Genomic DNA, 25913 nt, shown 5'->3' with positions numbered 1-25913 from the left:
TCACATTTAGATGTGTGAACAGCCATCCCACAATAACCACAATCTGTAAGGCGCAAATAGCTAAATTAGAGCAGCACTGTGATTTACATGGACTGTGGCCTACAAACGCCTATTCCTGCTCTTTTCCCACGATCCATCAAACACGTTTGGTGTGTTTCATAGTGGTCTCTGATTTGTGGTCAGACTCGCCCAGGTGGAACAAACTTACATATGCGCCTTTTTTCAATGCTGAATTGGATGGCATTGAAAAAACAGAAGTGTTTCGCAAACATCCTTTTTGAAATGAAAAAGTAATCTAGTTTTTCAAAAGTATCTGTAATCTGATTACAATGTTTTTGCTGGTAATGGATTACAGTTACCGTTTTTTTTTTGTAACGGTAATCCGTTACAAAAAGTCATCCGGTGCTCCCCAACCGTGGTTCTGCGTCCCTAGAACGAATGGTGGGTTCATTCAATATCGTACATCCATCGCTCGCTACACACAAAAGCCAACAAAAGCACAGCTGCTGGTGCAGGAATTAAATGTGTGTATCCAAGCACACTGGAAACCACGCACAAAAGAAAAACAACACGGATAGCAACAATTTTTATATAAATACCTGTTTAATCCTGAAATGTCTTGTCGTAAAAGCACACCAAATAAGAAGTTATTCAAACACCGAATCTCTTTTTTTTCTTCAACCACTCCTGTCATTTCCAGTGAAAACAGACTGGAGTAGGTGGGCAGTGGCGCCAGAGAGCGACATACATGGATGACTTAACTCTCACAACCCTGTATCTTTTTTTTGTCACATGGCACGTGGTAAACACCCTTTGCGAGTGTATTTACACCCTTTGCGAGTCAATACAGTAAATGATCAATCAATTTACACATCCAAAAAACAGACCCGGGACCTGTCCTGTTGCTACACGGTGTAGTCTACATTTGACAATATTATATATATATATATATATATATATATATATATATATATATATATATTTATTTATCTTTAAATACTATTTTTGCTAAAGAAAATTATTCTGTTCAACCATAACAAAACGCAGATGATGTTTGATCACAATTTATGGTCAGTAATCCTAATTAATAGAAGAGTAGGAATTGAGGCACCGTTTCTTTACTTCTGATGTAGTTTATTGTTCTTTATTTATCACAGGCAATAATAATCATAATAGTGCACTTTCATTTTTTTTTAATATAATACAGACATTTCTTATATAATCATCCTCATCATGTTTTTCCCCCCCACATTACTGTTTTAAATATTTACGAATTGTTTTGTTTTACTGTGTATGAAGGGGGGGGTTACAATTTTACAATCTTGGAATGATCAATAATGATGACAATAATCATATTGTGAGTACAGTGTGAATAAAGAATCAAGATATGGTTTCATACTTACTGTATACAATGGATAGGGATGTGATTATATAAGGATGGGGTTGGGTTGAGGTATTTTCATCTGGATGAGAGGGTGGGGGGGTTTAAGAAGAGATAATGAGGGTGTAGGAAGGGGGCAAGGAGGGAGTTGGGATGGTTGCAGTAAGATTCACCCACAATGGGGTTGAAACAGCTCCCCTCATCCCATCGTTTACTTTGAACGGTTATTTACACAGAATGTCTAAGGGTTTCGCTCTAGTTGTGTCTCCAGCAAGCATTTCCCCTAGTTTTTGTTTTCAGGTGAGGCAAGGCGGGGTGTCAAATCTCTCAGTAACAGCAACGTCCAGGCCCTCTGGCCTCAACAACGCCAATTGAAACCAATAGAAGCCAAACTCTTTTAAACGTGAAGCAACAGAGCTGGGCAGGGAGGCCTACCCCACCTATACAAAAGGTAAGGGTAACACGGTCTCCCACTAACTCTGTTTTTTAGCACAGGGTAATGGAAAATTAAAGACTGTGGGGTCGTGGGTCTTGTGTCACATCTATCTCCCATTCAAATGACCCTGACCTCTGACCTAGAATGTGGCGTGGGGGAGGATGAGGGCTCTGAGAGGTCGTGCACACACAATCTCACAGACACCGGGGACACACACTGACAGGTCGAGCAAATATAACAGACATGTACCTCCCTCCGTACGCATCATCTTAAGGCGCTCAAACAAATTCCTGGCGATTCAAACTCTTACTACTACTATTCTGTGCAGGACGGTGCTGGATCCACCTATATTAATGCAGTAAAAAAAAACATTCACTGTCATCATCACCTACGGGGCCACATTGCTTTCGAGTAGTGTCATGCAGCATTTCATTGGCGACTAGCTCGGCTAGCCTGGTTACACATTCACAATAGTTCCTGGAACCATGCTGGAAAGGACTATGTGAAAGGAAAATATCCAAGACAGCACAGTACAGTACGTACGGTTCGTCACGATAGTAGGAAAATGGGTACATGATTCCTGCCAAAAGGCCTTGAGTGAAGGGTGTGAGCTACAATGAGAGGTGAGCTACTAAAGTCAACAATAAATAACCATGTTCTTTGCTGTGGGGAAGGGGAGCGAGACGAGCCCTAGGCAAGGAAATCGAGGAAGACTGCCTCCCACTCTTTTCGTATTTCATGGTAAATGGCCGATTCACACCAATTAAGTATACAGTACAGCTGTTATAGACAGAGTATGATAAATAAAGAGTTACAATAATCGCCCTGTTTGCTGTACAAGCAGTTGTTTCCTACGGTAGCAGTGTGTTGACTCCGACTGATATGAAGTGTGATGATGGCTGATGGGGACGTGGTATAACTTGCAGCGGTGATTCTTAGTCACTGGTGCTGTGGTCACAGCCAAGGAATGGTGAGGCAGGGTGAGACTGATAATAGGTGCTTAATGGTAGTGGCATGAAACAACAAGGTGACGACGAGGGACTAGGGAGGGACTAGGGGAGCGACTAGAACGAAACCTGTGTTTTCTTTTGGTGCTCTGTGCAAGGGGAAGGGGTATGAGGGGGGTCGTAATGAAGGGGTTGGGGGGGCATGGCAGTGGCCAAGGGCGAAGGGATGGTAGGGGGAAACCACTTTATTTGTTTTGTGTCTTTTAGGACAGTGCATTCCAATTTTAAGGTCAAATTTATAATAGTTTTTTTTTTCTCTGAAAGAACAGGAGGGTCCGTGTGTATGTGAATACTGCTTGTGTTCTGCACGTGGTGTTGGGCCCTCAGTCAGTGTTTTTATGTGGTGTGTCCATATCTTTGTACGCTTAAGTAACAACATTCTAGCAGAATATGACAGAGAAGGAATTAGAGATTACTATCCCTACCCTTTCCTGCTCTCTGCTTTTTCAAGTGTCTATGAGATAATTTTTTATTTACTTCATGGAAGATTTTCATATTTTTTGCCATCCCAGAAATTCCCAAAGCATCAAATCTATCCTTGGTTCATTTCTTAAAATTAGTTTTGTTTTGTTGCTTTAAATGGGAAATCTTCATTATACCAAACAAAGACAAATCAACAATAAAGACATCAAAAAGAGCTGGAAGAAATTTTGCAGCATTGGTTTCTAAAACATTGAGGAATGAATGGACAAGAGGTTGTTTTCTGACTCGCTCTGGAAAAGAGGGTTCAATCTGGTTTCAACTACAGCAGCCATTTTGTCAGTTTCAATGCTGTTCCAATATTCCAACAGAACTTTCCCCTCTATTTTTGTCAGCATCTTCCCTTTCCACTACATTTCCTCTTTGCAATATATAAATCAACAAATAAATACATAAATAAATATTAAATAAATCTACGACATAAAATGAAATAAATAAATATTGTCACAATAGTGTTTGTTTTTGACATTCACTTGGTTAGCGTTATCTCCATTTTGTTGGCGGCAAACATCAAACTCATTTTTGCTCAAATCACATAAACAAAAGGTGAAAGGAAACAAAAAACTAAATGGATTTCATTATTTTTGTGTGGTCTGTTCCTTTCCTCTCCTGGGAATGAGTGTGCAGCGGTTTCAATGTTTTTCTCTCTGTCATCCTTAAGTCAAAGTCTCTTTTTGTTTCTTGAAATGAGCTTTTCCACCTCCTCACCACCCTCTGCTCTCTTAACAGAACAAGTCAGTTTAGGGCCTTTTCAAAAGCCGCATCATTCAGTGCCCCATGTCGGCCATATTGTGAATGTAAGGGAGGGAGGAGGGAGGGTTGGTTGTTTTCTGTAGAAAACAATAATGTATGTGGAGTGCTTGGTTCAGTCCTCCTGGAATAAACAACCGATGAAGGTAACTTCCTGTGAACTACATCTTCTTCATCTTCCATTGGACTGAAGTGAACAGAGCTCATCATTCAGAGGATCTGCTGAGGGTTCCATTCATAGTATTACTCTAATGATTCTAGTTATATCGTTCCATTATCTGTTTGAAATCTCTACATATTCCAGATGTCAGTTGTAGTGGGGGCGTTGAGACTTTCTTCCATGCCTCATCTGTTATTTTTCTTCAACTTGGGTGATATCTGTAGAGATATCTGTTGCTTAATCCTCATTTAAAGGCAAGATGGTTTTCATAAGTTTGTTTCAATTGCATTTTAGGAATCATACAATTGTGGTGCTTAGTTATAAAGAAAAACAGATATTTGTCTTTATTTTGTTCAAATAGCTGTATTGACATCTTTGGAGCTACTTGGATGCAAAGATGCATTTGGACGCTTCATTCTGATTTTGATGCAGTCTTCCTCATCATTATCTTAAATTCTACCATGTTTCTGTTCTCGTAACTTATCGTTAATGAGAATCCAGTGAAAGGACCCAACCTGTCTGTTTCCTTGATATCCACTGAATTGACTTGACCCGTAATATTTCACTCTCACTGTCCCAAAAAGCGATGTTAGGTAAAACTTAAAAGTGGATCCACGTCAACTGGGAAACACTGTTATAATTGTTGATATTATTTCGGAATTTTCACAATGGTTTTCATCTTATTGGTTGTAGACCAGATAACTTAAAAAAATAAAAAAAATTAGCCTTTAACCATTCAGAGCCTGCCATTCCCCATATAAGTCTGCCCGCTTATTTTACTGGCTACATATTGTTGTTGACAGTTGCATGATGTGTTGTACTTCAAACGTACAATTAGACATTTTTCTGATCTTGTCTTCTGTTCTGAAGCTAATCTGAGTGACACCGCGTTTTACTCTCATCCGCTATTTTCTTTCTTCCATCTTGGTGGCCAACTATCTTGTTGGGCCCGTTTCAGGTTGAAGCAGTGGTTTGTGATGATGATTGCTGGGTCAGGTGGTTTGGTAGATGTGACGGTGGTAGTGGTGATAGTGGTAGTCTGAGGGGGTTTGTCTGTGTTGTTCTCTAGGGTCATCTCTCTCTATCTGTCCTATCCTGTTGTCTGTTTCCAGAATGTTCCCTCAGGGCTGGGACTGTGTCCCGTTGGAGGAAAGGAGTCTGGTCTTGTCTTTGCCCGAGCTCCTCCTCTGAAGCACGCTCCCACTGCCCCCTATCCCTGCGTCACCACGGTCACACCTCTCGCCCCGGTCCCCGCCTCCTTCCGAACGTCGGGAGTTTTGCCGGGTCGGGGTGCTGGGCGGACGCGAGGTCAGCTGCCCATTCTTCTCATCTGGGGAGAAAAATATAAAAAGACATGAGTTTGATGAAGACAGAGATATAAACAGTGTGTGTGTGCGTGAGGAGACTCACCAGCCAGTGCCTGCACAGATGGCTGATCATGAGTACTAAGTAGCTGGGCTTGAATTGTTTCCACCACTCTCTTGAACCTGCGACTTGGACCTAAGGAGAAAGACAAACACTCAGTCAAGGTATACACTGCCCCGCATCAATATTTTAGATTAATTACCTACATGTATAATGAGTTCTGTTAACTGTCTGGACAGTTTTGTGGTATATGTTGGGGATATATTATAGGATCAAATCATGCCAAACATTAGTTACCAAACACTGATTACACATTTTTGCCAATAAATGTATCATAGACTAAATTAAACTGTAACTTCAAGCAAATCATACTTTCCGCTTAAGGCACATTCTCTCTTGAAAATCCTCCTCCCATTGAAATCAAATGCATAACGAAGTGACAATACGTCTTAAGTGAAAGTTAGGATTTGCCCCTTGGTTGGTTGCAAGAACACAAAAAGTCTTACTGTAACACAAACAGGTTTGGGAACCACTACCTGATATGAGGGTGAAAGTCACACTGTAGATGCCATTTTCCCTCTTTCCTTCCCTCTCGGCTCGTTCCTTTTCTCTGTCCCTCTCTCCCTCAGAGAAGGCAATGTCCACCTGGAACTTAACAGGCTTCTGGAAGACGGAGGGGCCACCAGAGGACTTATATTCTGCTCTGAAGCTGGTCTGGGAGACGACGCTGTGACTCAGGGACGGGATCTGGACAGATGTAATGTAACAACACAGCATTGGAAACAGAGGTGGAAACAGCTTTACAAGCTTTCCATCTATGTTTAATTGTTCATGTTTTATGAATGTGGTTGTGTATCTTTGTATCATGGCTGTAAAGGCCTTTCACTGAAACCGAGTAGGGGAAGGTACAGAGGAGAGGAGAGAGTTGTCAGAGAGAGACAGAGAGGAAGAATGAGTGAGAATAGACAGAGATACTCACAGACAAGAAGGCATGGACTATATCAGCTTTGATGGAACTAAGTGGTTTGTCTCTAATGACAACAAATATCTGTTCCTCCTTTTCCAGGCTGATGAAGTTCCCAAACCACGACTTCTTGGCCAGCCTGCCAGGCAGAAGTAACAGTCATACAGTATTTTGATTTAAAGTTAGAAGTTGATTTAAAGTGTTACCTAAACATGCAGCATAGAAATGTGCTAGCAGATAGCATTTTACATGACAGGCAGAACAGTCATTCTGATGGATATAGATAGACCAACTGTGTATGTCTAGAATTATCTACTTACTCTGGGCTTGATTCTGGAGTTAGACTGGAGATGTCCTCCGGTGTTGGAACTACAGGAGAGCAAAAGGAGAGAGATGGAGAGAGAAAGGAGAGATGGGGGAGTTATATATAGAGGAAAGATAGAAAAATAAGGAGAAAGAGAGAGGGTGGGGAGGGAGAAAGTAGAGTGGACTGGAGAGGGGGAAGTATAAATTTGATGACACCACTTGATGAGGTTCAGTTTCATTGATTTAATTACCAATCTGACTAATTAATTTGAGCACCGTATAGTACACTACGGTCTTTCTGCAATGGTAGCAGAGACTGTGGCTACTTTGAGAACAGAATATGCACATACTCGTAATAATGTTTATATACTGTTTTACACAATTCATATGTATAAACTGTCATGGCCTATCCTATATACAGTGCTTTCAGAAAGTATTCACACCCCTTGACTTTTTCCACATTTTGTTGAATTACAGCTTGAATTTAAAATGAATTAAATATCTTTTGTTTTACTGGCCTTCACACGACACCCCGTAGTGTCAAAGTGAAATTATGTTTAGACATTTTTACAAATTAATAAAAAATTAAAAGCTGAAATGTCTTGACTCAAGTAATCAACCCCTTCATTTTGGCAAGCCTAAATTGTCACACATTGTTGTTTCACTTGTCTTTGTGATTGTTTCCACACCCCTCCAGGTGTCGCCCATCTTCCCCATTATCCACTGTGTATTTATAACTGTGTTCTGTTTGTCTGTTGCCAGTTCGTCTTGTTTGTCAAGTTAACCAGTGCGATTGTTCTTAGCTCCTGTTTTTCCCAGTCTCTCTTTTTCTCGCCACCCTGGTTTTGACGCTTGCCTGTCCTGACTCTGAGCCCGCCTGCCTGACCACTCTGCCTGCCGACCTGTACCTTTGCCCCACCTCTGCCTACCCTGAGCCTGTCTGCCGTCCAGTACCGTTGCCCCACCTCTGGTTTACTGACCCCTGCCAGCCTTGACCTGTCTACTGCCTGCCCCTGTTGGATTATTAAACCATTGTTAATTCGACAATGTCTGCATCTGGGTCTCACTTTCTAACCTGACATAAATAAGTTCAGGAGTAAAAATGTGCTTCTTGATTCTACTTGAGACGCATATGTCTCAAGTAGGCACCTGGAAATGCAAATGCGCTACGCTAAATGCTAAATGTACTCGTTAAAACTCAAACCTTGATCAAAATTCACAAGCAGGGTATTGAATTAAAGCTACACTCGTTGTGAACCTAGCCAACAAGTCAGATTTTTAAAATGCTTTTCGGCGAAAGCATGAGAAGCTATTATCTGATAGCATGCAACACCTCAAAATGCCTGAATGCGACGTAAACAAAGACTTTGCTTATCCGGCGCTGCACAAAATGCAGAAATAAAATATAAAACATTCATTACCTTTGACGAGCTTCTTTCTTGGCACTCCTATATGCCCCATAAACATCACTATTGGGTCTTTTTTTCGTTTAAATCGGTCCATATATACCCAAAATAGCTTTCTATGGAAGCTGTGTCATTCAGAAAAAAACATTGTTTTTAAACGCTGCGTCATTTTTTAAAATTAAAAAAGTCGACGATAAACTTTCACAAAACACTTCGAAATCCTTTTGTAATCCAACTTTAGGTATTAGTAAACGTTTATAATCTATCAAAATGATTACAGGGCGATGTATATTCAATAGCTCCTCGTCTGCAAATCAATGGCTGCCAATGTCCACATTCAAAGGATCCTGGTGGAGACCGGAAGAAACGGATTCCAGATAGTTGGATTTTCCAACAAAAAATTCAATTGAAAATGACGACAATGGCGACATCGTGTGGAATTTGTATGAATTGCATGCAGGTCGATATTAAATTTTGTCCCCTTTTAACAACCCATGAAAGTGACTTATGGAAATTATTTTTAGCTTTCAGAGAGCAGTTTTTCTTGCGTTTTTCAATGAAACACACAATCTGTTATAGTCACAGCCGTGATTTAACCAGTTTTAGAAACTTCAGAGTGTTTTCTATCCACACTTACTAATCATATGCATATACTATATTCCTGGCATGAGTAGCAGGACGCTGAAAAGTTGCGCGATTTTTAACAGAATGTTCGAAAAAGGAGGGGGTAGAAGTAAGAGGTTTAACTCACATAATAAGTTGCATGGACTCACTGTGTGCAACAATAGTGTTTATAACATGATTTTTGAATGACTACCTCATCTCTGTACCCGACACATACAGATAATTGTAAGGTCCTTCAGTCGAGCCGTGAATTTCAAACACAGATTCAACCAAAGACCAGGGATGTTTTCCAAAGCCTCGCAAATGGGACCTACTGGTAGATGGGTTAAAAAAGCAGACATTGAATATCCCTTTGAGCATGGTGAAATTATTAAGGACACTGTGGATGGTGTATCAATACACCGATTGACTACAAAGATACAGGCATCCTTCCTTACTCAATTGCCGGATATGAAGGAAATCGCTTAGGGGATTTCACCAATGGGGATTTCGCCAATGGTGACTTTAAAACAGTTAGAGTTTAATGCCTGTGATAGAAGAAAACTGAGGATTTTTTTTTTTTATTATTTTTTTACCTTTATTTAACCAGGCAAGTCAGTTAAGAACAAATTCTTATTTTCAATGACGGCCTGGGAACAGTGGGTTAACTGCCTGTTCAGGGGCAGAACGACAGATTTGTACCTTGTCAGCTCGGGGGTTTGAACTCGCAACCTTCCGGTTACTAGTCCAACGCTCTAACCACTAGGCTACCCTGCCGCCCCAGGGTGGATGAACAACGTTGTTACTACACAATACTAACCTAATTGAAGCCTGTACAGAATTTTTTATTTTATTATTCCAAAACATTTGCAACAAGGAAGTAAAGTAATACTACAAAAAGTATTGTCTGGGGAAAATCCAATATAACACATTACTGAGCACCACTCCATATTTTCAAGCATAGTGGTGGCTGCATCATGTTATGGGTATACTTAAGGACTGGAGAGTTTTTGAGCATAAAAAAAAAAGAAACGGTATGGCGCTAAGCACAGGTGAAAACCTAGATCAGTCTGCTTTCCACCAGACACTGGGAGATGAATTCACCTTTCAGAAGGACAATAACATAAAACTCAAGGTCAAATCTAAACTGGAGTTGCTTACCAAAAAGACCGTGAATGTTCTTGAGTGGGCGAGTTACATTTTTGACTTAAATCTGCTTGAAAATCTATGGCAAGACTTGAAAATGGCTGTCCAGCAATGATGAACAATTAATTGGACAGAGCTCGAAGAATTTAGAAAATAATGATAGGCAAATGTTGTACAATCCAGGTGTGCAAATCTATTTAGAGACTTACCCAGAAGGACTCAGAATCACCTTTGGCAGTGATTACAACACTCATGGGTGTGAATATTTCTTTTAAATTGAATAAAATGTCTAAAACACTTTTTCACTTTGTCAATATGTGTTATTATTGGTAGATGGGTGCGCAAATAAATATATTTAATCAATTTTTAATTCAGGCTGTAACAACAAAATGTGTAATGAGTCCAGGGATATGAATACTTTCTGAAGACACTAACTACTGATGTACACATTGAAAATATGAATCACAATGCATATAATTGTTTATATCGTATACTTTCGATATCCAAACATCAAGGTTTGGCCCAAATCTGTTTTGACTCCAAATGAAATGAAATACATTGAATTGCCAAATTCCTGAATTGAAATAGAATTGACCTCTCTCCCCCTGCAGTTTGCCAATAACCCGTCCCACTCTCATACTACAGCTTGCACACACTCCCCTCCTCTCTCTCTTACCCTGCAGTTTGCGTCGGTGGAAGCGTGGCGATCCCAGCAGGTTGTTCTTAAAGGAGTTGAGACGTGTCCTCCAGTGGGCGGAGCTACTGGCGGCCATCCCCCCGCTGCCTCCAGGGCTGGAGGGCGGGGTTAGGGAGAGGGATCCGCCCCCGCCCACACCCCCGCCGCCTCCCTCCGCCCGCGAGGAGGAGGAGGATGAGGAGGAGGAGGGAGGGGTGGGCGGGGGGTGCTGGGGGTGGTGGACGGGGGTGCCCAGGGGGGTGGGGAGTGGAGACCCCTGAGGGGTGACCTGTGGCACAGGGGCAGAGTTAGGATAGATGTTCTTAGTGACTGACTTAAAGACGGAGGGGGCGGGGAAAAAAAAGAAGCGAGGGATGGGAGAAAGGACGGGTGAGGGGGACGGAGAGGGGGGAGCTTGGAGAGGTAGTGACTTCATGGACTGGAGGTGAGGGCGATCGGAGAGCCCTTTGGAGGGCAGAGTCTGGGTTTTGGGGTCAGGCACGGTCGTCCGTTGTGACGGCCGGGGAGTGGTGGAACTTCCTGGTTTGGGGTCTTTGAAGTGGGTGGTGGAGGCGGAGGTGACTTCTGATTGGCTGAAAGTGAAAACTGGGCTCTGATGCGTGGGAAGAGAAAGGACAGAGGGATGGAGAGGAAGGAAGGAGGGAAGGAAAGATGAAGAGAGCAATGGTCATGAGTTATGATTTATGAATATACTATAGACTTCTGATTGTACTTGCATTTGTAATTGTAGGGATTTATCAAATGAATATTCTGATATTCATCTTATTATGTAAATGTAATAGCGTCCATTTTGAATAAAGGTCCAGAGACCCTTTCAATTTGATGGCTAATATGTGATCTTATCAATGTGTGCCTCTTCTCTTGTGTGCCTCTATTTGGAATGTGTATGTGTGTCTCTAGTGTTCCTCTAGGCCCTTACTATTGGTGTGTGTGAGTATCGATGTTATGGGTAATGGCTCAGAATGGGACAGTATGAGGGTGATGGACAGTCTCAGAAGAACAGTTACAATCACACTTCAGTACAGAGAAACACAATCAAATCACAGTAGTGTAGATGTGCAGTAGCACATTTCACCATGAACAAAAGGTAGTCTGTAAAAAAATATACTGATATTACAGGTATGGTATTTTATAAATTCTTCAGTAGAACCACCTCAATAACAATCAGGTAGTGTAAATGTGTGTCCATTTGTAAAAGAGTTGGCCAAGCGTGACTTACCCTGGGACTGCTGAGAGGACTTGATGAGAGCCCTGTTGAAGCTCCACTGACTGAACGAGACCTGGTGGACAAAAATCCTAGTATCAGATAACACTGGTACAGTAACATATAGCATAGTCTCCCTTATGGAAAAAACACATGAATTTCACGTGATCTTATGTGAAGTAAATGTGATAACATGTGGCAACATGTGATAAAATGAAACTACACGTCACAACATTTAAAAGTTTTCCACATGTGAAAGTGTAAATTCGATTTTCACGTGAAAGTTTTTCACATGTGAAAATGCAATTCCTCATATGAGAGTTTGATTTTCACAAGTGAAAACTGTTTACACATGAAAGTGCAAATTTGTGAATCTGCAATTCACATGTGAGGCAAAAACATTTTACTCTTCTCACATGTGAAAGGGTGGTGTTAGCATGTGAACTCTATATTGAATACATGTGAAGAACTGATCTAATGTGCCTAATTTTATCCATGTAAAAATGTCAGCTCAATTTCAGCTCCAATAAATGGTATGGGGGTTTTAAGGTAAGTGGTACGTTGTGAAGCTAAATTGTGTAATAAAAAAAGGTGTACAAATCTTTCATCAATGACAAAATGCTTACATTTGACATATTCACTTAGTACTGACTTTTCAATATGACCCAAGATTGGTTTTGAACTCACAACCTCTGGATTACGCTGATCTTGCTGCTGCACCACAGAGTCTGTAGCAGTCTAAGAAGTCACATACACATTCATTACCTATAATACATTTCTGCACATAGAGTGTCATCTGCACTGCTATTTTAGTTATCTGACTATTCTCTCATCATTGATATAATTTACTTTTTTCAGCAATTTATATTATTCTGTATTAATGTTACTCCTGAATATAAATATAATCGTTTTTCTTGACCCTATTATACAAAACTGAGATTTACCTTTAAATCCAAAATGTAGGAATACATGTGAAATCAGTCATTGACACAGACAATGTGGTGTAACAGGAAGATTGTAATACTGTGACCCACGGGATCGTGAGTACAAATCCCAGTTGAGGACCTGTTGTAAAATAATTACTGTTTAAAGAACCATACACAATGTAATCAAGTGTGGAAACCACTGCAGCAATTTTGTGAAATCCTATTAACTTTTCATTTGCAGGTCATCATGTGAAAGGTTATATGATCACGTGAAAATCCACGTGAAACTTTGTGAAATATCACCACATGTGTAGTGTTCCAAAACCACATGGTTTCACATGTGAAATAGAATTTTGCATGTGCAAAACATGTGGAACTTTCACATGTGAAATGATGTGGAACTTTCACATGTGAAATGATGTGATTTTCCACATGTGAAATTATGTTTTTTCTATGACAACATTGGTACAGTAACACATAGTATGGTCCACTAACAGGCTACACTAGTACAACACAAAGTATGTGTGTATTATATATATATATATATATATATATATATATATATATATATATAAATAATACACACACATACATACATACACACACACACAGTGCTGGGAAAAAGTATTTGCCCCCTTCCTGATTTCTTATTTTTTTGCACATTTGTCACACTTAAAGGTTTCTGATCAAACCAATTTAAATATTACACAAAGATAACTGCATTTTGTGTTTACTTGGGTTAAGTGATGATTTTATTTATTAAGGGAAAAAAGCTATCCGAACCCTATGTGAAAAGGTAATTGCCCCCTAAACCTAATAACTGGTTGTGCCACCCTCAGCAGCAACAACTGCAATCAAGCGTTTGCGATAACTGGCAATGAGCCTTTCACATCGCTGTGGAGGAATTTTGGCTCACTCTTCTTTGCAGAATTGTTTTCATTTCAGCCACATTGGAGGGTTTTCGAGCATGAACCGCCTTTAAGGTCACGCTACAGCATCTCAATCGGATTTTAACTAGCATCTCAAAGTCCGGACTTTGACTAGGCCACTCCAAAACCTTCATTTTTTTTTTTTTAAGAGGTGGACATGCTGGTGTGTTTTGGATCATTGTCCTGCTGCAGAACCCAAGTGCACATCAGCTTGAGGTCACGAACTGATGGCCGGACATTCTCCTTCACAATTTTTTGGGAGAGAGCAGAATTCATGGTTCCATCAATCACAGAAAGTCATCCAGGTCCTGAAGCAGCAAAGCAGCCCCAGACATTCACACTACCACCACCATATCTGACTGTTGGTATGATGTTCTTTTTCTGAAATGCTGTGTTACTTTTACGCCAGATGTAACGGGACGCACACCTCCCAAAAAGTTAAACTTTTGTCTCGTCAGTCCACAGAATATTTTCCCAAAAGTCTTGGGGATCATCAAGATGTTTTTTGCCAAAAGTGAGATGAGCCTTTGTTATTTTTGGTCAGCAGTGGTTTTCGCCTTGGAACTGCCATGGATGCCATTTTTGGCCAGTCTCTTTCTTATAGTTGAGTAATGAACACCGACCTTAACTTAGGCAAGTGAGGCCTGCACTGCAAGCTTTAGAAATGGCTTTGTAACCCTTTCCAGACTGATAGATGTCAATTACTTTGTTTCTCATCTGTTCCTGAATTTCTTTGGATCGCAGCATGATGTCTTGCTTTTTGAAATCTTTTGGCCTACTTCACTTTGTCAGACAGGTTCTATTTAAGTGATTTCATGATTCAACAGGTCTGGCAGTAATCAGGCCTGGGTGTGGCTAGTGAAATTTAACAAGCGGGGGCAATTACTTTGTCTATGAAGGTTCGGATAATTTAATTAAGGGAAAAAAACTATCACTTAACTTAATTTTGTGTTGACTTGGGTTATCTTTGTGTAATATTAAAATGTGTTTGATGATCTGAAACATTTAAGTGTGGCAAATGTGCAAAGAAATAAGAAATCAGGAAGGAGGCAAATATTTTTTTCACAACACTGTATATACGGTGCATATGTGTGTCTTTATGTGTGACCTGAGTGTGTGTGTATGTGAGGTTCTTCAAATAGCCACCATTTGCCTTTGACAGCTTTGCACACTCTTGGCTTGCTCTCAACCAGCTTCACTTAGAATTCTTTTCCAACAGTTTTGAAGGAGTTCCCACCTATGCTGAGCACTTGTTGGCTGCTTTTCCGTCACTGTGTTGGGTCATTGTCCTGTTGAAAAACAAATGATACTCCCACTAAGCACAAACCAGATGGGATGGCGTATCGCTGCAGAATGCTGAGGTAGCCATGCTGGTTAAGTGTGCTTTGAATTAAAAATAAATCACAGACAGTGTTACCGGCAAAGCACCCCCACACCATAACACCTCCTCCATGCTTACGGTGGGAAATACAGATGCAGAGATCATCCGTTCACCCACACCTCGTCTCACAAAGACACGGCATTTGGAACCAAAAATCTTCGATTTGGACTCCAAACTAAAGGACACATTTTCACTGGTTCGTTGCTAATGTCCATTGCTCTTGTTTCTTGGCCCATCAAGTCTCTTCTTAATGGTGTCCTTTAGTAGTGATTTCTTTGCAGCAATTTGACCATGAAGGCTTGATTCACACAGTCTCCTCTGAACAGTTGATGTTGAGATGTGTCTGTTACTTGAACTCTGTAAAGCATTTATTTGGGCTGCAATTTCTGAGGCAGGTAACTCATGAATTTATCCTCTGCAGCAGGGGTAACTTTGGGTCTTACATTCCTGTGGCTGTCCTCATGGGAGCCAGTTTCATCATAGAGCTTGATGTTTTTTGCGACTTCACTTGAAGAAAGGTTCAAAGTTCTTGAAAATTTCTGTATTGACTGACCTTCATGTCTTAAAGTAATGGACTGTCGTTTCTCTTTGCTTTTTTGAGCTGTTCTTTCCATAATATGGACTTGGTGTTTTACCAAATAGGGCAATCTTCTGTATACCACCCCTACCTTGTCACAACACAACTGATTGGCTCAAATGTATTAAGGAAAGAAATTCCACAAATTAACTTTTAATAAAGGCACACCTTTTAATTGAAATGCATTCCTCATGAAGCTGGTTGAGAGAATGCCAAGAATGTGCAAAGCTGTTATCAAGGCAAAGGGTGGCTATTTGAAGAATAGTTTTGATGTCTTCACTATTATTCTACAACATAGAAAATAGTAAAAATAAAGAAAAACCCTTGAATGAGTAGGTGTTCTAAAACTTTTGACCGGTAGTGTATCTATGTCTAACCTCTGGCTGTGTGCGGAGGTGTCTAGCGCCCTGCGCGTGGGTGTGGGGGAGCCCTGCTCCGTCACACTCAGCACCTCCAGACTCTTCCTCTCCGGCCGGCACCGGCCATGACGGGTCAGCATGGGAGAGTCCACCCGTTTCCTAGGGGGATCTGCTGGGAGACCTTAGAAAGGTTAGAATCCAGGTCTCAGAGGTACACAAAGGTTAAAGCACCTCTAACTTATGTTAAATAAAGCACTGGTGCTTTGTCTGGAGGTTTTGAGATGCTGACATGTTGGACATGTTTCCAAATAAACTGCAGACCAACATGAATTTTTTGTAAAATTTTGTCACAGGACAATTATGTTGAAAAGTTTAATTGCAGCTCTTTTATTTTGAAACAGAATCGCCAGATGTTGCTTATTGTCGCTAGCTTCACAGATACCTATCAGTAAGTCCAAGTTGGCTAGAAAAAGAATGTTCCAAATTATTTCTTAGAATGTTATGTTAGAATTGAAAATGAATAGAATATTTCTGGGAGTGCTCAGAACACACGGTGGACACTTTGGAGAAATCAGAGTGTCCTATAAGTGTAGGTTAGGAATGTTGTTCCTTTCTAATATATGTGGTCTAAAGGTTTACCAATGTTGTCTAAAGGTTTTCTTTCTAACCTATATCATTCCTGGGCGGCAGGTCTTCGTCCTCACAGCTGGGGTAACGCTCTTTCCTGTCCAAGAGGAGGTAGTAGATCATCTTCTCCTGGTTGTCTCTTGGAAAACGAGAGAGAGAGAGCGAGAGATCGTAAGAGACATTCAGGGATTGAAAAAGAGTGTTGCGATATCTGGGGTTAATATCTGACCAGAATATAATTGTTTTATTAACAATAACGAAACAGTTGTAGTAGTATAGTTACAGCCTGAATAGTTCACTCAGAACTAGAGCATAATGTGAATGTGAGAGTTGGAGGGACAACAGTAGAAGGAGAAAGAGCCATTGTTAATATCTTTGGTCATGTTTATGCTTTGCCAGAGTGATGTAACATTTGACGTGCCAAAAAAGCAGATTAGATTGGTCAGTCAGTCAGTCAGTCGGGAGAGAGGGAGAGAGAGAGAGAGAGAGAGAGAGAGAGAGAGAGAGAGAGAGAGAGAGAGAGAGAGAGAGACAGAGACAGAGACAGAGAGAGAGAGAGAGAGAGAGAGAGAGAGAGAGAGAGAGGGAGAGAGAGAGAGAGAGAGAGAGAGATTAAAAATAGGAAGAGGAAGGACCCTGTCCAAATACTCCACAAAGTCCTATTTCCAAAGGTCAGATTACCTTTACTTCTCCAGAGAGACAAAGAGAAAAATACTAGGATAGAGAGAGGCAGGAAAACACTAGTAGGGAGCAAGAGAAAGAGAGAAAGAGAGAAAGAAAATAATTATCCTATTCCTACTTCTAATAGAGGTGCCAGAGACACTAAGAGAGAGATCAAGAGTTCGTTTCCACAGCAACCAGTGAATGGTGACACTACAGGGGCCACATCAAGGGACACTCAGCGCAGGTCCCGGGTCAGCTTTCCCCCGTCTCTAAAAGCACCCCAGACAGTACTCACTCCTCACACTGCAGGTCCTGGGTCAGTTTTCCCCGGTCTCTGAAGCAGCCCAGAGAGTGCATGCTGTCCAGTACATCGGGGTCCAGCTCTGTCAGCGACACAATCCTCTTCACACACACACGCCTGGGAGGAGGCTGCTCCGGACACGGCTCGTTACGACCACCACTGAAAAGGGAGAAATACAGAAAGGGGGAAAGAGATAGTGTGATAACAGACACAGAGATCGAGAGAGAAAGACAAATGGAGGGGAGAGAGTACAGATAAGTAAAGACTTCCGTGAACAAGGTCACATACACAAGCAACTCAACTGACTTTCTTTTATTCCTCTATTCAGAGAGAAGACTGATACATTTTTTAAATGTAACCTTTATTTAACTATGCAAGTCAGTTAAGAACAAATTCTTATTACAATGACAGCCTAGGAACAGTGGCTTAACTGTCTTGTTCAAGGGCAGAACGCTCTAACCAACGCTCTAACCACCAGCCTCCCTGACTAGTGTCAGAGAATACCAGCTGTGGGTGAGAAAGTAGAGAAAATAGAGTCGAATGGGATGAGTGTACTTACAGATACCATGAGTGTTTTTGTATTGCTTCTAGCTGTAAGAGAACACAGACACAGTCAGTTAGTTACCTAAACAGAACACAGGGTACTCCTACATCTAGTCAGTACCGTGAGTCTTTCCCCCCCACCCTTTTTTCCCCCTCTCCCATACCGTGAGTCTCAGGGTTGACCTCGATCATGCCTTTGAGCAGGGTCTGGCTCTCCTTCGCCCCATCATCATCCTCCCTCTCTCCATAATCCCCTTCCCTCTCCTCTCTCCCTTCCACCATCCTCCCCTCTATCCCCCTCTCCTCCCCCGTACCGTGAGTCTCTTGTCAGGGTTGACCTCAATCATTCCTTTGAGCAGGGCCTGGCAGTCTGGGGGGATGAAGTGGGGCATGTGGAACACCCCACTCTTCACCTTCTCAAGGAGCTGGCGCAGGTTGTCATGGTCAAAGGGTAGAGCTCCCTATACACACAGGAGAGGAGAGAGGGGAGTTACAGAGCGAGAGACAGAGGGGAAGAAAGATGGAGAGAGGAAGAGGTTCTTACCACCAGCAGTGCAAAGAGAATAACGCCACAGCTCCATACATCTGCCCTGCGACCATCATACTTCTCCCCCTGCAATACAAGACGGCACTACACTCACTTAGGATAAAATATATTCACTGTTCAATCATACAGTATATACACACACATATTGTAGGTGCATGCACCTTGACAATGACCACAGACATACAGAGAGAAAGGGAACGTACCCTGATAACTTCTGGACATGCATAGTGAGGAGATCTGAAATCATTCAGAAGAAAGAAAATAACATTCTTAACATTCATAAACATACTGTACATCACTAAGGACACCCGCATGCAGGAACACACAGTACTCACCCACAGCTGGTCTCTAGCAGGCTGTCCCCCACCTGTAGGGAGGCCATGCCAAAGTCAGCGATGCGGATGTTGTTCTTCTCATCCAGGAGCAGGTTCTCAGGCTTCAGGTCTCTATGACTACACACACACACACACACACACACACACACACACACACACACACACACACACACACACACACACACACACACACACACACACACACACACACACACACACACACACACACACACACACACACACACACACACACACACACACACACACACACACAGGTTAGAGAAACAGGTCTGTTCTCTTCTTTCACCTATTTTCTAACCTCTAACCTCAATCTCTCTAGTTTTAAATGGATTTATTTAAAATTGAGGCTGTGTATACAGTTGAAGTCGGAAGTTTACATACACCTTAGCCAAATGTCGATATAGGACTCGTTTTACTGTGGATACAGATACTTTTTTTCAGATACTGATATCATCACAAGGTCCTTTGCTGTTGTTCTGGGATTGATTTGCACTTTTCCCACCAAAGTAAGTTCATCTCTAGGAGACCGAACGCGTCTCCTTCCTGAGCAGTATGACGGCTGCTTGGTCCCAGGGTGTATATACTTGCGTACTATTGTTTGTACAGATGAACGTGGTACCTTCAGGCGTTTGGAAATTGCTCCCAAGGATGAACCAGACTTGTGGAGGTCTACTATTGTTTTTGTTGACGTCTTGGTTGATTTCTTTTGATTTTCCCATGATGTCAAGCAAAAAAGCACTGAGTTTGAAGGTAGGCATTGAAATACATCCACAGGTACACCCCCGATTGACTCAAATGATGTCAATTAGCCTATCAGAAGCTTATTTTTCGCTAACAGTGTTTCAGTCGGTGACATCACTCGCTCTGAGACCTAGAAGTAGTTGTTCCCTTCTAGAGAAGGATTTTTAAGTATTGAGACAACTGAGACATGGATTGTGTGGGTGTGCCATTCTGAGAGTGAATGGGCAAGACTTAAGCACTTTTGAATGGGGTATGGTAGTAGGTGCCAAGAGCCCTGGTTTGAGTGTTTCAAGACCTGGAAAGCCTTTCTGGGGTTTTCACGCTTAACAGTTCCCCCTGTGAATCATGAATGGTTCACCACCCAAAGGGCATCCAGCCAACTCGACGCAACTGTGGGAAGCATTGGAGTCAACATGGGCCAGCATCCCTGTCGAACGCTTTCGACACCTTGCAGAGTCCATGCCCCTACGAATTGAGGCTGTTCTGAGGGAGGTGCAACTCAATATTAGGAAGGTGTTCCTAATGTTTGAAATACTCAGTGTTAATCGCTATATACAGTATATTGCTGTATATACTGCATTGCTGTAGTTCCTGACTATCGAGTGGCTGTGTATATATTGCTGTATACAGTATATTGCTGTAGTGGCTGACCATATAGAGTGGCTGTGGCAGAAGTCCAGCGCTGAGATGATCTGTCTGAAGAACTTCCTGGCCTCTTTAGGTGTCAGTCTGCCCTTCTTCACCAGGTAGTCAAATAACTCTCCTCCTGAAACATGCTCCAACACCAGATACCTGGGAGAGGGGGATAGGGAGGGAGAGAGAGAGGGATAGAAAAAAGGTGGGGTGATTGAAGGAAGTGGGAAAGAGAATGACAGGGAGGGAGGGAGGGAGGGAGGGAGGGAGGGAGGGAGGGAGGGAGGGAGGGAGGGAGGGAGGGAGGGATCAAATGCTATATGTTCAAGCATTTAATAATAACAAACTATATACCCACTGTACATGCTCATACTCATACACATGCTCATTGGGGCGGCAGGGTAGCCTAGTGGTTAGAGCGTTGGACTGGTAACTGAAAGGTTGCAAGTTGAAATCCCCGAGCTGACAAGGTACAAATCTGTCGTTCTGCCCCTGAACAGGCAGTTAACCCACTGTTCCTAGGCCGTCATTGAAAATAAGAATTTGTTCTTAACTGACTTGCCTAGTTAAATAAAGGTAAAATAAATACAAATACATACACTCATGCAATCTGACGTGTACATGCTTGAACATAGTCCTGTATAGGCCTGTTCATATGCTCACACTTTCAGTACAGCAACAATTATCACTGACACATTGATGCGCGCACACACACATACAGTTGAAGTCGGAAGTTTACACACACCTTAGCCAAATAAATTTTAATTCAGTTTTTCACAATACCTGACATTTAATCCTAGTAAAAATTCCCTGTCTTAGGTCCGTTAGGATCACCACTTTATTTAAAGAATGTGAAATGTTAGAATAATAGCAGAGAGAATTATTTATTTCAGCATGTATTTCTTTCATCACATTCCCAGTGGGTCAGAAGTTTACATAATTAGTATTTGGTAGCATTGCCTTTAAATCGTTTAACCTTTCTGGCGCAGGCGTTCCGCTAGCGACCCACCTCGACAACATCCTGTGAAATTGCAGAGCGCCAAATTCAAAATACAGAAAGTCTTAATAAACATTCATAAAAATACAAGTGTTATACATCGGCTTAAAGATTAACTTCTTGTTAATCCAGGCACTTTGTCAGATTTCAAAAAGGCTTTACGGCAAAAGCATACCATGCGATTATCTGAGGACAGCGCCCCGCTTACAAAAGCATACAAACATTTTCCAACCAAGTAGAGGAGTCACGAAAGTCAGAAATAGCAATAAAATGAATCACTTACCTTTGAAGATAATAGTACCGGGAAAGTTTGTTGAAACATGTCAAACAGTGTTAATAATTAATCCTCAGGTTGTCAATTGTCTAAATAATCGATAATATTTCAACCGGACAATAGCATATTCAATCGAAAGGAAAAAAAACGAAGGGCGCGTACTCGGTCACGAGCGCAAACCAGCACTGCATGATTCTACAGTCCAATGACAGAAAGGTCTCATTCTTCTTCATTTTTCAGAAAACAAGCCTGAAACAATGTCTAAAGACTGTTGACATCTAGTGGAAGCCATAGGAACTGCAATCTGGGTCCTAAACCCATTAAATACTCTAAAATACCCACATAAAAAAAATCCCAATTCCTGGATAGATTTTCCTCAGGTTTTCACCTGCCATATCAGTTATGTTATACTCAGATATAATTTTTAAAAGTTTAGGAAACTTTAGAGTGTTTTCTATCTAAATATACCAATTATATGCATATCCTAGCTTCTGGGACTGAGTAACAGGCAGTGTACTTCGGGCACATCTCATCCAGACGTCGAAATACTGCCCCCAAGCCATAAGAAGGGTCAAACGTTTCGGGTAGCCTTCCACAAGCTTCCCACAATAAGTTGAGTGAATTTTGGCTCATTCCTCCTGCCCGAGCTGGTGTAACTGAGTCAGGTTTGTAAGCCTCCTTGCTCGCACATGCCTTTTCAGTTCTGTCCACAGATTTTCACCCAATACCTTGACTTTGTTGTCCTTAAGCCATTTTGCCACAACTTTGGAAGTATGCTTGGGGTCATTGTCCATTTGGAAGACCTATTTGCGATCAAGCTTTAACTTCCTGACTGATACCTTGAGATGTTGCTTCAATATATCCACATAATTTTCCTTTCACATGATGCCATCTAGTTTGTGAAGTGTACCAGTCCCTCCTGTAGCAAAGCATCCCCACAACACGATGCTGCCACCCCCTGTGCTTCACGGTTGGGATGGTGTTCTTTGGCTTGCAAGCCTCCCCCTTTTTCCTCCAAACATAACGATGGTCATTATGGCCAAACAGTTCTATTTTTCAACAGTTCTATTTTTCAACAGTCAACTTAGTGTATGTAAACTTCTGACCACTGGAATTGTGATACAGTGAATTATAAGTGAAATAATCTGTCTGTAAACAATTGTTGGTAAAAATTACTTGTGTCATGTGTGGCCGATGTGAAATGGCTAGCTAGTTAGCGGTGGTGCGCGCTAATGGTGTTTCAGTCGGTGACGTCACTCGCTCTGAGATCTAGAAGTAGTTGTTCCCCTTGCTCTGCTGTGGCGCGATGGGTAACGATGTGTGCAGAGAGTCCCTGGTTCGAGCCCAGGTTGGGGCGAGGAGAGGGACGGAAGCTAAACTGTTACACATGCACATGACCGACTTGCCAAAACTATAGTTTGTTAACAAGAAATTTGTGGAGTGGTTGAAAAACGAGTTTTAATGACTCCAACCTAAGTGTATGTAAACTTCAGACATCAACTGTACATGCACACACAGTATATTATTGAGTTTTAGTACAGTACAAGAGACAGGCGAAAGAGAGGGAGAAAGAGTGAGAAAAGAGGATAATATACTTACAGGTATTTGTTATTCTCATAAACATCATGCAGCTTCAGCACATGAGGGTGCTCTATTAGTTTTAGAATAGCTATCTCCCTCTCCACCTGGAGTTAGAGAAAGAGATCGAGAGAGAGAGAGAGGAGGTATGAACAGAGAGGAGGTAGAGAGAGAAAAAGAGAGCGAGGAGATAAAGATAGCAGGAGCAAGAGGGGAAGAGAGAGAGCAAGAGATAGAGAGAGGGAGAGCGAGCGAGTGTGTCTGTGAATGAATGTGACAGAGAGTTTGTATACACACGGTGCATAGCCTATACACACCTCAAATAACCCAGAAGTAGAATACAAAGAAGAACCCAAGAGGAAGAAAAAGCTGATGATATATTGTATATCAATACCTTAATTAGTAACGACAGCACGCTGGATGTCTATATAATGTGCTTCTACAAATTCATATTAGCAGGCTCATGGCTCTCTCTGTAGGCTACTGGACCTTCAGAAGGACAGACTCAGAGAGCGTCTGAGTCCCAATTGGCACCTTACTCCCTATAAAGTGCACTACTTTTGACCAGTGCCCATGCTCTGGTCAGAAGTAACATATGATGTAGGGAATAGGGTGCCATTTGGGACGCAGGCAGCTTCTCTGGGTTCATACCTTCATAAGGACAGACTCAGACAGCTTCTCTCGGTTCACAATCTTTATGGCCACCTTCTGTCCCGTAATACAGTGGACTCCCAGCTTCACCAAACCTGGGAGAGAGAGGGTGGAGGAGGAGATGGGGGGAGAGTGAGATAAATAGAGAGAGACAAAGACCGAGATAGAGAGAGCAAAATAGAGCAGAAAGAAAGAAAAGCTTTGAGTTTGTCTTGTTTGCTTTAGTTACCTTTATTTTCAACACAGCTCAATTCTCATTCATAACAAGTGAACCAGAACCAGACCATACAGGAGACACAGGTGGAGCATGATCTCACACATACCATATTGACTTGCCTATGCAGAACCTAATGGCCTAATTCAGCGACTGCAGTCTACATCAATCTGTTTACAGTTCAACCAGTTCAATCCACTAAGGCTACACCAGCCTGATTGCCTCACCAGCCTGATTGCCTCACCAGCCTGTTTCCAGCACTGACATCTGATACGACAAGTCTACCACTTACTCATCAAAGCCTCTATAATAAACCAAGCAATTATAGTCTTCTCTATCGATTTAAATTCAAGTAAACTGGTCACATTACACAGGTCTAAAAAAGTTTCCCGAGGGCCAGACTCCCAGACCAGGATTAAGTCTACTCCTAGATTAAAAAGCATGCTCAGTGGAGAAACTATTGTTTAGTCCAGGAATAGAGAATAGACTTAATCTGGGACTGGTACATCAGCACTTAATAGATCAGTTCAATCTGCTAGTCCAGTCTCCGCCGTCTAGTAGCCTACTTTACTATGGTGGAGGGTCATTTAACTCCAATATAAAGGTCCGGTTTCCCAGACACAAATTCTATCTAATCTTGGACTAAAAAGGCCGTTCAATAGAGAATGAAGCCCTGGACTAGGCTTAATCTGGACCGGGAAACCACCCTTTATGTTGGAGTTAGTTAGACTTCAGAACACCAGGAGATGAAAGATAACAAGTTATGCCTGACTGTGTCCACAACTGTACTGCATTGTCAGTGAGATCCACACCTCAGAACACATGGATTCATTCATAAAGGACATACACACATACACAAACAGGTAGACACATACATACAACTACTCTCACAATAATATTACATGCAACATTATACACATGTAAAACCTGTGACAGCATGCTTCACATTACTGATCACAGATATTTGTCAATATCAATAATATTGGACATATTGGCCCATTGATGTCAGTTGCTACCACAACTGGGACAATCAAATACACACAAATATCAATACTGAGGACATCATGTTCAGGTGCACAAAGAGTGGACTCTTTAGATGACCAATTGTATTTCTCGGCCTAATATACATAAATAGCTATAGATATGACTATTTTCATCTACCATGCACTAATATTAGCAGCTTTTTCGCGTGATGGTGCGTTTAAAGGGAGCGGTGCAAGTATTGCTTACCTGTCTGCCCCTTCCCAAGGGTTTTCTCCAACCGGTAAGGCCCGACGTATTGAGCCGACTGGCCTACGGACAGCTCCTTGCTTGTCATGATGTCCGTGCGTTGAAGGCGAAATTATATGATGATAAGGAGATCAAATCACTGTTGTTTTCAATAGGAATTTATAGCTATCGGTCCTCGGGGTAGAACGGCTCCACGGTAATAGCATTACAGACGCCTAGCGATATTGTCACAGGGAGGAATGGAGAGAGCGGTTGTAGTCGTGATGACAATTTCGTGGCCTATCGTCTAGGCTGGGCTACTCCCATGCAATTGCCTTTTTCTATGCGGTTACCGTGATATAAATTCGGTAAACTCCAGCTTATTATCAACGACCGTGAATTAACTAAACAGGAATGAAATAATGGGATGTTAGAAAGTGGAAGAGAGAAATTCGTAGGGAGATTGGCAGGTGCATATTTGAGAAGTCCAAAATGATGCCAG

The 25913-nt window shown here is 41.8% G+C and overlaps 2 protein-coding genes and 1 pseudogene across 3 annotated transcripts in view; all 3 read right to left on the bottom strand.

Annotated features, from left to right (window-relative positions):
* LOC139407994 (carnitine O-palmitoyltransferase 1, liver isoform-like) overlaps positions 1 to 5289 on the bottom strand; it is a 20599-nt pseudogene extending 15310 nt beyond the window's left edge.
* Positions 1 to 25913, bottom strand: part of LOC139406902 (uncharacterized) — a 624715-nt gene that overhangs the window by 306520 nt on the left and 292282 nt on the right. The gene's annotated exons all lie outside the window — the stretch shown is intronic.
* On the bottom strand, positions 1120 to 25913 carry LOC139406897 (serine/threonine-protein kinase BRSK2-like). Of its 2 annotated transcripts, none has more exons than XM_071150032.1 (19): positions 25433 to 25913; positions 23989 to 24083; positions 23359 to 23444; positions 20507 to 20647; positions 19094 to 19210; positions 18962 to 18995; positions 18756 to 18824; positions 18526 to 18672; positions 18228 to 18259; positions 17663 to 17827; positions 16746 to 16843; positions 16096 to 16258; positions 11921 to 11981; positions 10681 to 11293; positions 6864 to 6912; positions 6559 to 6682; positions 6116 to 6326; positions 5625 to 5714; positions 1120 to 5544 (listed from the first exon to the last, which is right to left on the bottom strand). In XM_071150032.1, the coding sequence occupies exons 1-19, from the start codon at positions 25518 to 25520 to the stop codon at positions 5336 to 5338; spliced, it is 2592 nt and encodes an 863-aa protein (XP_071006133.1). In that variant the 5' UTR covers positions 25521 to 25913; the 3' UTR covers positions 1120 to 5335. The 2 variants fall into 2 exon arrangements, with proteins under 2 accessions (XP_071006133.1, XP_071006134.1); XM_071150033.1 differs by having other exon boundaries at positions 16096 to 16249.

Source organism: Oncorhynchus clarkii, chromosome 4 (assembly GCF_045791955.1).
Source record: "Oncorhynchus clarkii lewisi isolate Uvic-CL-2024 chromosome 4, UVic_Ocla_1.0, whole genome shotgun sequence".
In the NCBI taxonomy this organism is placed as follows: Eukaryota; Metazoa; Chordata; class Actinopteri; order Salmoniformes; family Salmonidae; genus Oncorhynchus; species Oncorhynchus clarkii.
Note: the sequence above shows the minus strand (reverse complement) of the source record. Positions and strands in the feature narration are given on the sequence as shown.

Bases quoted from the DNA above. Each gene is read 5' to 3' on its own strand.
- LOC139406897 (XM_071150032.1), bottom strand. From the start codon at position 25,520: ATGACAAGCAAGGAGCTGTCCGTAGGCCAGTCGGCTCAATACGTCGGG. The intron at 18,673-18,755 runs GTAAGAACCTCT...CTGTGTGTATAG, and splicing joins TTCTCTTTGCACTGCTGGTG to GGAGCTCTACCCTTTGACCA. The intron at 6,913-10,680 runs GTAAGAGAGAGA...GCTCTCCTGTAG, and splicing joins CCACCGACGCAAACTGCAGG to TTCCAACACCGGAGGACATC.